At 40.1% G+C, this 18783-nt stretch overlaps 1 protein-coding gene across 1 annotated transcript; it reads right to left on the reverse strand.

Moving 5' to 3' along the window:
• Positions 1 to 1189: 1189 nt before the first annotated feature.
• LOC124471464 lies at positions 1190 to 4135 on the reverse strand. The gene is made up of 2 exons (XM_047025966.1): positions 4104 to 4135; positions 1190 to 2908 (listed from the first exon to the last, which is right to left on the reverse strand). Exon 2 carries the CDS (start codon positions 2212 to 2214, stop codon positions 1417 to 1419), a length of 798 nt encoding a protein of 265 aa, XP_046881922.1. The 5' UTR covers positions 2215 to 2908; positions 4104 to 4135; the 3' UTR covers positions 1190 to 1416.
• Between the last annotated feature and the right edge of the window lie 14648 nt (positions 4136 to 18783).

Below are 18783 nucleotides of genomic sequence, written 5' to 3' on the forward strand. Positions count from 1 at the left end.
GATGTTTCCTCCAGGATCACTCTTATTGAGAGACTTGTTGCTCTTGTTGGTTGGTTGTAACTGACTTAAAACTACTGTACTTGCTGTGTTATATATTTATATGTAAATGTAATGCACAGAACACACAACGAAGATTAGAAAAAGAGGTTAAAAAGAGGCAAGAGAAAGAGAGTGAGGAAAAAAGAGGCAGAGGCAAGGGTTATTAAAGAGAATGATAAAATGCTTTTGTTACCCCTGTCCTCATGGGAGTTTTTTGTCCCTTTGTAAAGATATGCCAGTACACTACTCAGCCAAATCATGGACTGTTTGTGTGAGAGCGTGTCTGTATGTGTGAGCTCACCGGATTTTGACCAATTGGGTAATTCTACGAAAATGGTGGCTTTTTGAACAGACAACTTAAAAAAAAATGTAATTCTTTTTTTAAATACCAAATGTTAGTCAGATAATAGTTAACCTCTTAACATTATAAATCAATTTAAATGACAGCTTAATGTATTTGGATATTTTTACAACATTACATAAAAAATGATTGTGCTGCCTTTTTGTCACTGGTGTTACCTATTTTTTAGATGACAATTGAGGCTTTCCAGAATGTAATTTGACTATTCAATTTTCATATATATTCAAAGACAGTTGAATATATAGACACAAAGTTAATGATAATATTAAGAAATGTTCTTGATTAGTAATAATTTACTTTAAACAGGGATGTGTAAAGTTTTATTGTGTGACATTTTTCTATTTCTACCGTTGTGTTTTTTGTTGTAACATTAGAAATAATTGAGGTTAAGTGATCAAAATTGAATGATAATATCCTTAAAATGCTTCCTAATGAATGCAGCAACAGTTAGGTAGAAACAAAAAAACATATTCTATGAAACTGAGCACTCTGATGCCAGAACACCAATATGCCAAGCAGTAACACCAGTGACGCAATGTAACACCAGTGACGCAATGTGAAACCAATTGCATAACATAATATTATTTCAAACAAGTGTTATCAATTTATTAGTAATTTTACATTACAAATAATTTCAGATTTCATAAAATGTGTTAATTTATTATGAACAATAAAATGAAGGTTATTGGTCAGATTAAGACCAAAAGATTAAGGCTTTTGACTACATGTGTCTTTCATTGCCTTACAAGCATATAAAACATGTCCAATAGAACATTAGAAACACTAACATTGAATGTAAACTAAAACTGATTTCCCAAAAGCACTGATACGAACATTTTGTATGCAGCTAAACATGTTCATGGAATATTTCCTGTACTATCTGTTCTTCACTCGTACGTGAGATATGTTTGTCTTTGCCATGTTATTGTGTCGCGTGCCACTGTTATAATTATCGAGCCATTGCTTTCTAACCATAGATGGCTTCTTCACTAGTGGCCAGTTCACATCTTCCATTTTCACACATCCAGGTGCTCCTCTAAGTACTTCCAGATACTGTGGTCAATCTGAACTGATCTTTTGTTCACTGGCAGCGGCTCTGGCATCAGACAAACAATTTGGTCATCTCCATACCAGTTGATATCATTTCTTGGGCTTGGCCAGTAGAACTTGTTGACTCCATTCCTGTGCATGCACTTTACTTGCACATTATATTCTTCGACCTCCAGTATAACGCCAGGGTATGGTTGTTTGTCATAGTTCACGATGCACCACTGTCCACTGTGGTGAGACTCAATGGCATCTGGACGAAGTGGAGCTGAGGTATCCGGGTCGATGACACCTGGTTGATGTGGAGGTGAAAGATCACGGCCATTAGCCAACACTGTCGGGAGGGTGACTTCTTGGAGTCCATAACATGGACAATCCCACATGCCTTTCGCCGCTTGGCAGACACAACTTATGTCTCTATATTTCAGGATGCCAGGTGTGATATTTATAACCTGGTGCATTTGCATGGTTCCTTTTATGGTTACCAAAGGTACCCCAGACATCATCTGTGCCTTTCTTTCCACCTCTTCCTCGCTGACATAATATAACTGTATTTGACTGCCAGAATTCCTCAACTCCTGATAGAAAGACATTGCATCAGTTATGTCTCTCCCGTGACGGACCAAGAGGTCGGCTGACCTCTTCAAGGAACCCCCCACTCCATCCGGAGCACCCTTTCCGTGACTGGCCTCGATAACTGTGTTATCTGCCATCTCCTCCAGATTGCTGGACTGTGAAAGACCAAGTTTGTGCATTTTATCCACCATAAACGGTAAGTTCTCATGGGTCTTGCACTGGCAAGTTTCTCGGTCTCTCTCCTGTGGGGTCACCACCCAAAAGGGTCTCTCCCTGCAGAAGAAGGCATATGAAATGTTTTGCCCATGCTCAGCAACAAATTTCCTGTGGAGGTTTTTCCGGGAATCACAAAGGAGCCTCCTCTGTTTCTTTATTTTTCTGAGGGTGATAGTGTTTTTCTTGCCAGGGGTTTGCCGGCTGACATCGTCTCTTAAGTAGAACTGTCTTACAGCTCTCTTTTTTATTTCGGCCAAGCTTGTTTGTCGAGCTCTGTTTTGTGGCTTCCAGGCTTTGTATGAAAAACCAATGGACTGCTCGCACCACCTTTAGAATCTGTATTTCTTGATCAGCTTTCCTGTCAGTATATTTACAAACCCCTGTTTGGCTTTGTCTGCTTTGTATTTTGCTCTTAGATCCCCCAAGAGAGCATAGTGGAAGTTAAGAGTTCTTTTAATGGATGAAGTGGCAGGACAGTCTTGTAGAGCACTTTTTGTCTTTGTTCTTGGACTTTCAAGGTCTTGATTTTTACCCTGCAAACGGTGACAACGTTTCTTATATTTGTGATATAGTCTTTTGTGCTTTTCTAACTTCTCTTGTAACTTTTGACATTTCCTTCAGCTTTTCTGTGTTTCTCTCCTGCGCAGTCTCTGCCCTTGGATTCGTTGTCTGTAAAGCATAAATATGTAATATATAATTTTATTCGATTTCCAATGTGAGATGCATGCGACATAATATAACCATGAAATCCTACTTTATTTCTGTCATGCCTATACACAAAACTATGCAGCTTGTTAAAACAGTATCAGTTCTCGTGCCATGTGACAACTATTGTGTAGGCCTACTTAAAGGGATAGTTCACCCAAATTACAAAATGACATATTGGTTTCCTTACTGTGTAAGTAGTCTAGGGAGAAGGAATGTCTCATGCTTTGGTTTTGTGCCACAAATGCTAAAATGTTAGCATTTGAAACAGTGGCCAGGTAAACAAAAGCATGGCTTGCTGTCATACCTTGTCCATAGACTGCATACACAATAAGGAAACCAATATATCAATTTGTAATTTGGGTGAACTATCCCTTTAAGTAACTCGGTAGATAAGGCCTTTTGTCTTCCTACAGAGACATTGTCTTGAATTCTGACCTTGAAGTACTGGGTTGACTGTCTGGAGTGGATGGTGGGGTCAACACTGTCTTTCCTGCGCTCAATCTCTCTCTGTGTTTTGCCTGTCTGACCCGCCATTTCCTTCGCTCCTGTCTTTTTCCCCTTTCTGTGGGATCCTTTACTGTCTTTCTTTTTTGACTCTCTAAATCCTTTAAGTAAGTCTGGTGTTTTTGTTTAAGGTAAGCTGCTCTGCGGTCTGGGTCAGCATCCCTGCGCTGTCTGTAGAGTCTGCTTTTCAGCAGCACTTAATTTCGCCATATTTATCAAAAGGAAAGCCATATTATGTGTTTACAATATTGAAACAGTAATAACATGCTAATACGTCTTTATTAATATAATTGTTGATGCTTTTATGAAAACCTACGTTGAGAGAAAAGTTAGTGGTGTTATTGATAGTCACTGGTGTTATCGTCATGTCAGTGGTGTTACCAGCAGGAACAGTAACACCAGTGACAATAACACCAGTGACAAATCTGCAGACCACATGGCATATCTAAGATGGCGGCCACAGTAGCTCAAACCACACTTCTTAAATTGCAAATAAATCATTCAATCATGCAATTTGATCAATTATTTTAATCAAATTTCCTTTCCCCTTACTATAAACTGTAGAACACCAGTGACACATCTTAAGTCCTCGCATGAAATTATCAAATTATTTATCAAATTGCTAAAAGATGAAGAGAGAGTGCACACTCACCTTGTCCTTTTCAAATCAGCCCCGCCTCCAATGAACCTTTGACCCAGGAAGAAGTTGGCAAGGATGTTGCATTTTTTGGTTGTGTTGGTTTTTATAAATTGTAACACCAGTTGACATGAAACTGAGGGACAGCTATTCCCTGTAAATTATTTATAATATTTAGTTGATATTTTAGTTTTTTAAGTAGTCCTTTAAATAACTATACTATTTTACTTTGTATCATGACATTTAAAGGGGGAGTAAAAAATATATTTTTACTCAAAACATGTCACTAAACCACGACCCCTGACCCGATGGACAAGACAATTTCATGGTACTGACTGTGTTCTACAATATATAAAAACATATTTATGCAATATGACTGTCTTACATATGTTTTATTAACAATAAAAAACTTCAATTAAAATAAAAAATATATATTTAGTGTCGTTATCTGAAAATTTTAAGTGTTTTTCCTGGTGGTCAAGGCCGGGACAGGAAAGCCACCATTTACGTAGAATGACCCCTGTGTGTTTACCTTAGTCTTTGTCTAAGCGCGTACTCATACATGTGTGTGTACTTAATAGTATCTACCCCTCTGTGTTCCCTCAATCTTTGTAGAAGTATGAGCTTTATACAGCATATGTGTGTGGTGAGATATAATGTGCACACTCGCAGGCCCTTGTGTGTCTGTCAGCAGACCACATTAATTAGACTTCTGCCGCACAAAGTAAAGAGCACAAGTTGAGCCAAGCCAAGTCAAGCTGAACTTTAGTGAACCAAGCATGGCCTGCCTTGCCTAACACACTTTTGCTCTTAAGCTCTGACTAATTGGGCCAGGGGCGAGCAAAATCTCTTCCCCAGCTGAGATGAGCACTGAACTGGAGCAAGAGAAGGGAACAAGAGAGCAAACATTTTTTTATCTTTCCCATCCATCCATTGCATGAGTCGGATCAATACCATTTGTATCCCCCCTTCAACCTTCTGTCCATTCCTTTTTCTTTCTTTTTTTATCACCTCTGTCAAAGAAATCCCAGATGTTGCTGGCGCTTCATTGAATGAATTAAAGTGATGTCTGGAGAGAAAATCTTCCACTTTGTGATTTGGGTGTTCTAAGTGAGAAAGCTATCCAGGAGCTGCATCCTTTTTGACATGTGCATTCGCACCAGTCTGTCAATTTAAATACAGGGATTGGACGCCATTGGCCTGCTTATGTAGCTGTTTCTCACAGTAGGGGGGACCTAGGCAAGCCACGATGGGGGTTTGAAGGTTCCAACGTAATTGCATGCCTGCCTCTATCCCCTCTTTATTTTGTGTGTCTCTCTCTGTCCTTTCGCTCACTCTACCACTACTGCCGCCTTTTTTTTATGTTCATTTCATTTCTGCCTTGGCTCTTTATGCTGTCTGTTAATGTACTCCTGGGTACATTTTGTGTTTGTCTAGATGGCACTGTATAACAGCAGGTGAAAGAGGCATATGAAGCAAATGTTTCTTGTCAAATGTGGCCTGCAGTCAGATATTGAACGAAGCCAAAGCTGGTATTATGGCTGATTGCATATCCCTTGGGTGTGTGTGTGCATGTATTGTGTGCGGATGAAAGAGTGGGAGAGAAGTGTTACGATGGAGATTAGCCACACACACATATATTTTCACTGCTGTTCCTACTCCTCACTGGTTGAGTGACAGCAGTACTACTGCGTGCTACCTCTCCATTATTCAGAAGCATTAGAAGGAAAGAAGGGAGCAACGGGACAAGATGAAGCAGACAGAGAGGTAAATATGGGAATACATATGCACTCATGTATGCTCTTTTCACAAGTTCAGTAACATTGCCATGATTGAATAGATATGCTTTAATTGAAGCAGGGCTGGTAGCAGAGCCAAGCCTGATGCAGTTTGGTGGAGGCTGGTAGCAGAGCCAAACCTGATGCGGTTGGTGGAGGCTGGTAGCAGAGCCAAGCCTGGAGCAGATGGAGGAGGCTGATAGCAGAGCCAGGCCTAGGGTCCTGGGAGGACGAGAATGTGATTACGGGATGCACAGAATGAATGGTGGTGGTGATGTGAAGGGTGCATGCATAGTTACCCGGCATGAACTCGGGGTGTGGTGGAAAGTCCTAGTGGGTCACGGCCGAGCAGCAGCTCGAGCAGATCCCCAAAAGAACAGACATTTACTACATGAGCTACATTTACATTACATTTACATTTAGTCATTTAGCAGCTTTTATCCAGAGCGACTTACAGTAAGTAAAGGGACATTCTCTCCGAGGCAAGTAGGGTGAAATGCCTTGCCCAAGGACACAACGTCATGTGCACCGATCTGGAGGTGCAACCTTCAGATTACTAGCCCAACTCCCTCACCGCTCAGCCACCTGACTCCCTAGGGGCCCTAGGGGTAGGGCTAAGACAAAGAGCATTTCTTTGACTAGCATGTCTAAGTAAACTCCATTAGCAGCGAATTTTGTTTAATATCAGTGCATAACACTACTTGCTTTGAAGATATCGATACGTGCTAGATGACGTACCTGTAACCAAGTGGCATCCCATTTCTTAGGGATATGTAGCCCTTACCCCTCAGTTTCGAGGGCCAAGGGCTAGGGGTAAACTAAGGGCTAGGGGTAAGGGGGAGTATTGGGATTCGGCCATTATACAGAAATCGTAATTGAAAACGGGGAGTTTGGTTGCATTCCTGATACGTATTGGTTGATTGGAGTGAAGGAGGAGTCTTGGTGCGCTATCTTTCTCCCAAACTTTGGTTAATCTAACTCCATTGAAACTGAAGATGCAATTTTTGGAACAGAAAAAGAATGTAACCGGTCCTATGAAACAGCTGTACGTATATCCTCTTTAGTATGATGATGCTACTGTAGTTCATGTTTATAGAGAGTGTTGGAAGTTAATGCAGAGAGAGATGGGTGACTAAAGAAGTAGTATAAATAAGCATAGGGGAAAAGAGTAGTATGATGTGATGTAAATAGGCACATAGGTCCAGCCCTTTAGGCAAATGCAGTGTTGTACTGTACATTGCACTAACCCAGTGGTTTTCAACCCTGTCCTCAGGGACCTCCTGTTCTGCATGTTTTAGATGTTTCCCTGCTCCAACACTCCTGATTCAAATAGAAGGGTCGTTATCTAGCTCTGTAGAAGCCTGGTAACGAACATGCATTTGAATCAGGTTTGTTGGAGCAGGGAAACATCTAAAACAAGCAGGACAGGGGGTCCCTGAGGACAGGGTTGAGAACCACTAACCTACAAATGTGATTAATACACCCAATATCTCTCATCCACCTGTATGAGGTCCAGCCCAAGTAAATCCAGTGTAAAGTTAACCTCTTACCTTCTACAGACAGGATATGAGCTTATACTTGAGATACAAATCTGGACTGTGAAGAGATAAGCCTGGTTTATTTCCTCCCATTCACAAAAATGGGTGATTGAACCCTTGTTTTGATGACCAGAAGAAAGATAAGGGTTTGTGTTTCAAACGTAGGGTAGCATTTTATCTAATATAATCTTATTTCAATTGTACTTTGTCACACATTGGAATGATGTTTGTGTGGTGGTGGATGTATTCCACGTATCCCAGCTTTTGTACAACATTAGTCCGACATTGAACCACAATTGAGTGCCCTTTGGTGTTTGCTTTTGGGGAAATTAGAAATGTAGTAGGCCTATCAATATATGTGAAGCTGGTTTGGAGATCTTACATGGCCATTTTCAAGTCGGTGAGTCCAAAACAAAAACGGTGTACCTTCAATGCACCATGGACTTTGAGATCTCCAACTATAGTATCCAGCCATGTTGGGATAATAGTCCCAGACATGTGCACACAGTATGATCTATACAAACCTTTCATGAACTACCCCATCCCACCTTACATCCATATTCCTTGTCATCCCTTCAGCAGAAGCATTGCCATATCCCACATTGCTTCTCTGATCTCACTCCGTCAGACGGCAAAGCCCATTTATTGGCTAGCTGGCTTGGTGTCGGAATTTTTTCCATGGTGGGAGCCATGGCGCTCCAGCCTCTTCTAGTGTGAATGATTAATCAGATGCAATCCCAATCCGGCATTGCCTCTTTCACCCATGCCAAAACATGACTGAGGGTCCGCCAAATAGATGAGATTCCCCGCTGTGCTGGGGAATGGAGCGTCTGCCCAATGAGGGACACCTGGGATTTACCTGGGCTAAGGCTCACACGGAATAGCCACGGAGCCCATCTAAAAAAAAGAAGGTGCTGAATTTAGATAAGGACATCAAAAATGTTAACAGTAGTGCACCTGTCACACAATGTGGGAATTGGATGTCTCAAAAACATTTCCCAAACTGGTGGGGATGCCTGACTGTGAACACTGACAGCAATAGCCTACGTTCTGTGGTGCCTAACAACTCTCTGTGGAAGCCCACAAACTTCTGTGACTGAACTTCTCAAAAAATTTTGTGGGCTTTCACAGGTCAGTCTATCAAATATCTAGTCTCGTCAGTCCCATCTGACAAGTGTCGAGAAAAACAACTGCATCAGTTTTAGTAAAATAAAAAGTGAACTGGACATTAAGGTGAGGTACAGTGCCCTCCAAAAGTATTGGAACAGTGAGGCCAATTCCTTTATTTTTGCTGTAGACTGAAAACATTTGGGCTTGACATCAAACGATGAATGTGAAACCAGAGATCAACGTTTCAGCTTTTATTTCCAGGTATTTACATCAGGATCTGATGCACAAATTAGAAAATATCACCTTTTTGTTCGAACCCACCCATTTGTCACGTGAGCAAAAGTATTGGAACATGTGACTGACAGGTGTGTTTTGTTGCCCAGGTGTGTCCTATTACATACATTATTCAATCAATAAATACCACTGAATGTCTACACTCAGGTTCAGATTGGGTAAGATAGGTTTTGTCTATGCAGACTGTATTCAGAGGTGAAAACAACATGAAAACCAGAGCGCTGTCTTTGGGTGAAAAACAAGCAATTGTGAGTCTTAGAGAAGATGGAAAATCAATCAGAGCCATTGCAGAAACATTGGCCATAGCCAGTACAACCATTTGGAATGTCCTGAAGAAGAAGAAAACTACTGGTGTACTAAGTAACAGACGTCGAACAGGTAGACCAAGGAAAACATCAGCAGTTGATGACAGAAACATTGTAAGAGCTGTAAAGAAAGACCCTAAAACAACTGTTAGTGAGATCAGCAACAACCTCCAGATGGCAGGAGTGAAGGTATCACTATCTACTGTTCGCAGAAGACTTCATGAACAAAAGTACAAGGGCTACACCAGAAGATGCAAACCACTCATTAGCAAGAAGAATAGGAAGGCCAGGCTGGAATTTGCCAAAAAGTACAGAGATGAACCTCAAAAATTCTGGGACAAAGTTTTATGGACTGATGAGACAAAGATTAACTTTTACCAAAGTGATGGAAAGGCTAAAGTTTGGAGAAAGAAAGGAACTGCTCATGATCCCAAACACACAAGCTCATCTGTGAAACACGGTGGAGGTAATGTCATGGCTTGGGCCTGCATGGCTTCTTCTGGGACGGGCTCATTAATCTTCATTGAGGATGTAACACATGATGGCAGCAGCAAAATGAACTCGGAAGTCTACAGAAACATTTTGTCTGCCAATTTAAGGAAAGATGCAACCAAACTGATTGGCAGAGCCTTCATCATGCAGCAAGATAACGACCCAAAACACACTGCCAAAACAACAAAGGAGTTCATCAGGGGCAAGAAATGGAAGGTATTAGACTGGCCAAGTCAATCTCCAGACTTAAACCCTATAGAGCATGCATTTTACCTGCTTAAGAGGAGACTGAAGGGAGGAACCCCACAAAACAAACAACAACTGAAAGAGGCTGCAGTGAAAGCCTGGGAAAGCATCAAAAAGGAAGAATGCAAAAGTTTGGTGACGTCAATGGGTCACAGACTTGCTGCAGTTATTGAAAGCAAAGGATTTGCAACTAAATATTAAGTCTTATTCACTTAAATATGTTTTAAGTATATCTGTTCCAATACTTTTGATCACATGACAAATGGGTGGATTCAAACAAAATGTGATATTTTCTTAGTTGTGCATCAGATCCTGATGTAAATACTTGGAAATAAAAGCTGAAACGTTGATCTCTGGTCTCACGTTCATTATTTGATGTCAAGCCCAAATGTTTTCAGTCTACAGCAAAAATAAAGGAATTCGCCTCACTGTTCCAATACTTTTGGAGGGCACTGTATGTGGAGTCTTAAAACATATGTTCCACAAATTTCCTTAGCTGTGTAGCTACGCTTGTTTTGCTGCTGAATAAGTTGTTAAATTAATATTTGATGTTGAGAAAAATAAGTGGCTGAACTCCTGTTATTAATTAGACAAATGTCTACAATTTGCGCAATAACTACATGCACAAGGGTTGATCAACACTAACAAGTTGATTCTCAGTGAAACGGTCATACTTTTCAAAACTTCTAAACAGTATTTCATCAGGTGAGACTTCACATGAAAAATTATCCATTCAAATATAAAAATCTGTCAGACATCTACGTTCCTAAAATATGTATTACATTATATGTTTGTGATGTCTGCTAAATTGGCAAATACCTGCCATCACATGCAAAATGAACCATTCATGACATTGTAATGAAATGGGAATCGCCATCCAAAAATAGGAATAAGAAGGGGAGTAAGAATGTTTGGTTGAATGTTTGGTGGTAGGGGATGTCTTTGTATGTCTACAATTATGAATGATGGGTAGGCCAATCCATTTATCGAAATGTGCACTGGATGCATTAAAACACGTTATGTCTAGGTTGTTCATAATCATCCTCTGAACTAAGGCTACAGAGCAAAGTTCTGATGCAGAGGAGATGGACAAAGCCTCAACTAGCCCTCTATGACAGATTCTTAATGTTGGTTGTCTTACCCATTACAAAGATATCTCAGTCCTCATCAGTCATCCATTCAGAGGATAATTAGTACAGTTTTTGCCCATGCACATTTTCTTTCCCAAGGTACAGGCCAATGACATGAGGAAATTGGAAGTAATAATAATAATAATTAATATATGTTTCTCAGCCTAGCATTCCGAGGGGAATTAAAGGGATAAATTCCACATAATCTCCCACCTATCTTATCTTACAGGTCTTCTTGTCCACAATTTTGGTGTTACCCAAAATCAAAGAAAGAAAACATACTCTACAACTGCCAATTTGAGATACTGTAGGTCCATTGCTTACATATCCATCTCAAATGGATCCACTATTGTCTCTTCTTGCTGGCTATGTTTTCCAAAGGCGTGATGTTGAGGGGGCCAAAAACAAGCACTCTAAATTTATAATAGCAGTTTGCAGTAGATGTTGCTTGTAGACTTTGTAAGTTCTTTTTTAAGGAGATAATTTTGTATTATACATCCAGGCTATCCAAATTATTTCCCTTTTTCTTTGATGGCCTTATCTCAGAGTCTGGTGTTCAAGTATATTGTTGGGGTTTACACGCATGGTGTCTCACATTACAATTGTAGGATTCATCCCCTGCAATCTTTAGAGTTTTATACTGGCAGCCATTCTATCATTGCAGGTCTACAACAACAACTTGTGCTGTGAAAAGTAACGACTCGATTTTGAACACAAATCTTATCCCCCTTGACAGCTGGGGGAAACGCTACTGGGTGACATGTCGTTGGCATCTCAACTCCTGATGTCTAATTTATGAATAAGAGAGGCCCTATACACACAGAGGTTTCCAGCTATGTGTACTAATCAAAGGATTTGAAGGAACAGTATTGGAAAGGGGGGAGGCACTTGATGTTTTGCCTGTTTGAGGGGCATGAAGTGCAGTGCTGTGAAAAAAGCCATCCTGTACTTTTCATCATTGAGGTTTTTATCAAAGGAAAAACACACAGGTGCTCCGGTGAAGTGGAGATGGCTGGGTAATAGATTGAAAGTTTTTTTTCCGTGCACGTATGTGTCTGATATAAGCCCCAGTGAGTATAAATCAACAGGGATTGGAAGTTAGGGAGTTCTGTTTGAGAGTTTCCCCCAAAAAAATATAGGTCAACAACCGTAGAAAAGGTACTTTGTACGATTCACACTTTACTATCTTTTGTAGAATGGGTGTAGTCATTAAACAGGGTTTTTCCTACATAGAGAAAATGTTGGCGCGCGCCAAAGCCGTTTTCCCAAGCGCCAATGACAAATCCCGAGCGCCAAAGGCAAAAAAAGCTGTGTTCATCACGCGTGCAATGCATGTCAGCGAATATGTTCTCAATAGTATGTTTCAAGTAGGCTACAGCCAAACCTTTGTTCTGTTTCGATCAATAATAATCAAGTTGATAAGCGTGTGTTCTTGTCTGATCAATACGCAACTGTGAGGTGCGCAAATGGACAGAGCGGCCACTAAACTGTCGTTCCGCTGCGAGGGCCAGCCCTACGTGCACGAATAGTACAGCTGTAGCTTACAAATGCTAATTACATTTCCACTCAAAATGCTGATAAAAGTTTGATTTACGATTTCAAACGCAGCCTCCATTGGTATTCTTAACCTGGAATGATAACATATAGTGCAGTGTTTCCTCTATGGCTACATTTCTGCCGTCATGGTATTAGAAATCAGGCTGTACAAAAGTTTAGTCCGTATATCAGCAGTGCATGTCGGAGAATAGCATGGACACATGCTTCACACCGCAGTTGAGATTGCGCGTGTGCGTCCTTGAGAACGTATAACTTATGTTGTCAGTTCTTAAGATCGTTATTGTATAAGTCTATAGTTCTTGCAAATTTAAATCAAGTTAACTGGTGATTTTCGTTGTTTGTATTCTTCCCCTGCTAGCTAAATTGCACATGTCTGTTGATTTGATAGCGATTGCTGCCCTTTCTCTGGTTTGTATTTTAGGTGCCTTATTATGCTGAAGTAGTTTTAATTAATAAAAAGTGGGTATATTGTTAATATTTGCTACAGAATGCTTAGCCTATCAAGATCAAATGAAGCAGGCAGTGTACATGCTTCAGAGTGGCCTACCTTAATCGATAGTCTAGGCTACTGACCATTTACAATAAGTTGTTACGTCAATTAATAATTGGCAGCATTTATGCCATTTAAAACATACTTTATTGCTTTAGGGGAAATAGGACGAAAATATATGTGTGTGTGTGTGTGTGGGGGGGGGGGTTCCAAAACACTTGGGAATATATATATTGATTAGAAAAAATGAAAAAAAAGAATATATATATACATATATATTTTTTTTTTTGGAGCACCGAAGACCCATTTTGACCCAGGAAAAATCCTGTTAAAGTTTCAGAGTCACTCTTTATTACCCTGTTATTACCATTACCACTTTAGCTACCATTAATTGTTCACCAGCATTCAACTGTAATTGAGACATTTGGTTGATTTTGACCTTTTCATTTTGGATGAAGAAGGCTGAGTTTGACGAGCTGTATCTGAAAACAAGATGGGTGTCGTCAACATAAATAGAGGTGCTTACTGCTCACGCACTCATGTAACTCACTGAAAACTGCTAAGGCTGTGATGAAACATTGAAATACTAAGGTGTGAAAATAGATATCCATGTGCATCCAATTGTTTTTATAAGGCTCACCTTTATCCTCAAACCACTACCAAGTAGACTTTTAAATTTGACTCTTCCTACTCAAATAACAAATACCAAACAAATTTAACAATAGCACCTAATACACACCTAGGGTATTCTATTGACCGCCATATGTTCACTCATTTACTACAAGTCACAAACAGATTACCTCAACAAGGAGAACATTCTAGCTGTGGATGTGGAATTCTACACTTTTTGAAAATAGACTTTCTCTCAAATCAATAGGCTTAATAAATAGTTGCTTACAGCCCTCTGACCTCAAGGCCTGTGTTGATGAGAGTATTTATCTGTGTGAGACAAAACAACCACATCTCCCGCCAAGCTATGGTCATGGACTCAGATGAAGAGAAAAGAAATGAAGAAAAAAGAGTGACATAGGCAGGGTAATTATTTACATTGACTTTTTTGTACAAAGGGAGACGGATTCTCTCATGCTAGAGTGAACATTGATAATGGGACATTTTATTTTCAATCAGACCACTTTTTTGATAAGATTAGGATTTGTGTAGAAATTGATGTGATGTATAGAAATACAAAATGTGATGTATCTACACAGTTACCATTGCACACGCAAGTAGTTAAGGTTCCCAGCAAAAAAACAAAAGACTCAACTTTAAAAAGCTTAAGTTTTACCCTTTTGAGTGTGCTACTTCACGCACTTCAAGCTAGTGGTCAGCTAATCAACAAAGCTTGCTCTCACACAGACTGGATAACGAGAGCGCTACTTTACTAGCCTCTATGTTCTATACAGACATAATAAAAATACCTTTCATCTTCTCGTTTCTCTACTCAGCTCTGTTCTGAAATTGGAAAGCTTCCCCAATTATGTTCATGATAACAACAATGCAGCAACCTTGAAGTGTGATGCAGCTATGGCAACTGGAAATTCATGGGTTACCAGTATAATTACTCTTGTTTTGAATGTGAAATTTGAAGCAAGAAGGGTGTCTCGAGGGAAGAAGAAAAACATTCTTCCTTGTTTTTCCAATCTGCAACCTGTTTTATACAAATGACAATCCCTGTCCATAATGTGGGATATGTGTTACACAATTTTTTACATGACTTTTATGTTAGCATTTAAATTTATTTTTCATTGCGACGAAAAACCACATTTCAGTAGACATTTGTACAGTTATGAGGAAAAAATACATAAAAAAATACATTTGTAAGACCAAATAAGGCTAACTTTGAGAAAAAAAATGTCAGGTACCTTCTTTATACCCTTATAGGAGTACTCATTAATAGCCTACCTGTTAATTGAAATGATCACCTGGCTCGTCAAAATTTCCATTCATGTAAGTCAGTTTGCCTGCATAGCTACCAATGTTTTTTATTTACTCCAATTTCGTTCTATAAATGTGTCCTACATTTGCCCTTGGTCACACGTGTGTCTCTGTGCTCTGTCTATATTTGTGTGTATAATAAAGTATTTGTCCTCAAAAATGGGTTTGGCATGGCATGATTTGGTCACATGTTCTTAGATAAATCTTAGAGCTGTCAAACGATAAAAATATTTAATCGCGATTAATCGCATTAATGTCATTGTTAACTCGTGATTAATCTAAATTAATCGCACATTTTTATCTATTCTAAATGTCCCTTGATTTCTTTTTCATCTATTCTTTTTTCACATTTTAATGCTCTTATCGACATGGAAAAGTGGTTCGGATTGCTTCGTGCAAATGTTTTTTTTAAATTGAAAACAACATTGCAATCGCCTGGCTTTGACGAGCGGGCGGAGAATTTGCATCAGCTGTGTGCTTGGCCATCAAAATTGTATTTTAGACTCCAAGACGTGCTGCGATGATAGCTCAGTTCACAACGACAGAACACACTGATCACTTTGGTCTTGTCAATGGAACCATTTGGCAACCTTTTAAAAGTAAACTTTCCATTCAGAATCTTATTGGCATCCATTTTGGCATCTGGCGCTGGCAATCAACTCAAAACGTAATGTTAGCCTACTACCAGAGAATGTCTACTATCCGTAAACGGGCTCTGCTACGACTCTTTAGCCGGCTCGCAAGCCCAAACAAGTGTATGTGGCGTGCCTGTTGTTTTGTTTCCGGTCTAGCTAGATCCGATGTGGTATTGTAGTTTTTCTAACGTCAGTGGTTGTTGCAACAGAATGTGAAAAAAAAACTACAAAGTTTGCTAGGTCAAAAAGAGCGTTCATTGCGCAATAAAAAAAATGTACGCTGTTAATTTGGGTTTGCGTTAACGCCGTTAATAATGCGTTTAACTGACTCTAATAAATCTACATTATAAGTTTAAAGGAGACATGACATGAAAACTTCATTTTATGAGGTTATTTAACATTAATATGAGTTCCCCTAGCCTGCCTTTGGTCCCCCAGTGGCTAGAATTTTCGATAAGTGTAAACCAAGCCCTGCGTGTTTTTCTCCGCCTTTGACAAAATGAAGGCTCAATTGCTCTGTTTGAAAATCTCCTCCTAGTGACGTAGATAGGAGGAAGGTTACCTCCCCTCTCTCTGCTTTGCCCGCCCAGATCATCTGGCCCGTCCATGAGACACTGCGATACCACCGTGCAAGGGCGATTGCGATATCGGTTTTTCCTGGAGAGACATCATGGCGAGCAAAGAAACGAAGCATAACAGTTGCTCAGTGCTTGGATGTACAAATCAAAACAAAAGTATTTTTTTAAGTTCCTTCATCAAAGCTTCTGCACAACCAGTATCTTAATTTGATTTTCGCTGGAATTGCGCCGACACAACTTCACAAAGTTTTGTATGTCTGCGTCAAACATTTCAGCCTCTACCGTTTCCTCAACTTGAGCCAATACAAAACTGGCCTTGCTGAAATAAAATTCTGGATCATTACTAACTCTCCTTGGTCAAGCTACGAACCTTGGACAAGTAAGTTAACTAACGCTGTATCATTTTGTTGCTTTACTGTATATGGTTACTTAGCTTGCTACCCTTAGAATGTGGCTGTAACATTCTCTGCAGCTAACAGCTGAGTTACTGTTGCTAATGTAAAGATAGATGGCATCATCAAGTATGTGTGTGAATACAAACGCTGTAACGCCAGTGTTGTACACTTCTTTGTTATTTGGATAACCGTTATGCTGTTGGTGTTATGGCATGGGCGATATCCGCCTTTCTCCTCATTTAAATTATTTATGAGTGTGCACCTCTGCAAACCAGGGTGATCAGATGAGAGTGGGCAAATTCGAGGCATCTTACAGCAACGGGGCTACGAGCTAGCTGATATACTGTTGCTAATGTAAAGGTAGATAGCATCAAGTGTGTGTGTGAATACAAACGCTGTAACGCAAGTGTTGTACACTTCTTTGTTATTAGGATAACCGTTCTGCTGTTGGTGTTATGGCGCGCGATATTTCTCTTCATTGAAATGACTATGAGTGTGCACCTCTGCAAACCAGGGTGATCAGATGAGAATGGCTAAATTCGAGGCATCTTGCAGCAACGGGGGCTACGAGCCATTGCGATACATCCGTTGTAAACATTAGCGCATGTTGGCGCCCCTCTCCTCCTCATTAGCATTTAAAGCTACAGACACCAAAACAGCGCATTTCCAAACCAGCCTCCCCATGGCTATGACCTAGCCACCAACTCCTCTCTCCTCACACCTCCCTTCTTTTTTGCCTTCCTTACTGTTTATTACATTACAGTCCACTTTGAGGAGGAGGTGGCCTCCCTCCGAGACTCCTTCACCCTTCCTGTGTCATCCCCCACCAGCAACCAGCAAAGTATGAAGGTTGACTAGTTTGCCTCATTTACTTGAGGACCCTGAGATGGAATCATCCTGGCCCACAGGGCTACATCATGCCCATCCCCTCTACCAGTCTCCAGTGTGTATCTAGATTTTAGATAGATCCTCCCTTCTCTTTCCTCAAACATCCATACCACCACTGGCATTCTCCTCTCAGACTTCAAGAAGGCTCAAGTCACCCACTTGCTGAAGTAACCAAGCCTGGACCTGTCCAGCAATGACAACTTCTATCCGGAGTTCCTCTTATCGTTCCTTTCCAAAACTGTGGAACATGCCGCTCTGAATGAGCTACCCCCTTTCTCAATCAGACAGAACTTTATTCATACCCGAAGGGAAATTCAGATGTCACAGCAACCTCAATAAAATGTATGTAAAAAAAATCTACATCAAAATAATATGTTTTGTAGGTTTATTGGCAGTGACTGAGGCCCTAAACACAAGCAAGAGCCCCTAACTTCTTGTCTTCCCCCACCTCCTAGGCTTTGACCTGATCAAACACAAGCCTATCATCTCCATAATGGCTGAAATTAGCTTAGCTGGAATCACTCTCTCGGGGTTGAAGTCCTACTTATCCGTTTGGACTTTACAAGTAAAAGTTTGGTAACACTTTATATTAAGGTACACATATTCACCCTTTACTAGTTGCTTATTAGCATGCATATTAGAAGTAACTTGACACTTAATTAGTCATTTGTTACCACTTATTAATGACGTATTATCCATGACCATATTCTACAACTACTAGGCCATTAACTACAGGTTTTTCCTCACTAACCTCATAAATACTGGTTATTGATAGTAAGACAGGACATTGTTAAACATTAATTAAGATCTTAATATGCTTTGCTCAGTATGGGCTTTATAAGGCAATAGAACCACCCGATTAGTAATTATATACGGTGGCCCTGAAGTGCAAAACACCCCCCCAATGAGTACATCCCCCAAATGAAAACACTCCCCCCGAATACGAGTCAACTCCCCCCAAATAGGATGACTTGTTCACCTTCCCTCAACACATAAAAAAACACGCTCCCCCAAATGGGAAACGACATTACATTAACTCAAAAACACATTTTAACTCTGAACGGAAAGGGTAGGTACTAAACTTTGTCGCTGATTGGATGCAGTAGGCTAACTAACAAGAAATAAGAAATTGATCGACAGAAGTACAAAATGCAATAGCCTGACAAATTTGACAGGCTACCTATGCAAAGGTATAAGAGAGAGTGCTCTCTCTTGGAAGTAGCTTTGGATAAAAGCGTCTGCTAAATGCATAAATGTAAATGTGTTAAACGTAAAAATCGATAGCCAAACCACCATCTTGGTCCACGTCTGTTATTGTAATATT

This window comes from Hypomesus transpacificus, chromosome 9 (assembly GCF_021917145.1).
Source record: "Hypomesus transpacificus isolate Combined female chromosome 9, fHypTra1, whole genome shotgun sequence".
Classification (NCBI taxonomy): Eukaryota; Metazoa; Chordata; class Actinopteri; order Osmeriformes; family Osmeridae; genus Hypomesus; species Hypomesus transpacificus.

Coding starts and splice junctions, on each gene's coding strand:
- LOC124471464 (XM_047025966.1), bottom strand. CDS start 2,214: ATGGTGGATAAAATGCACAAACTTGGTCTTTCACAGTCCAGCAATCTG.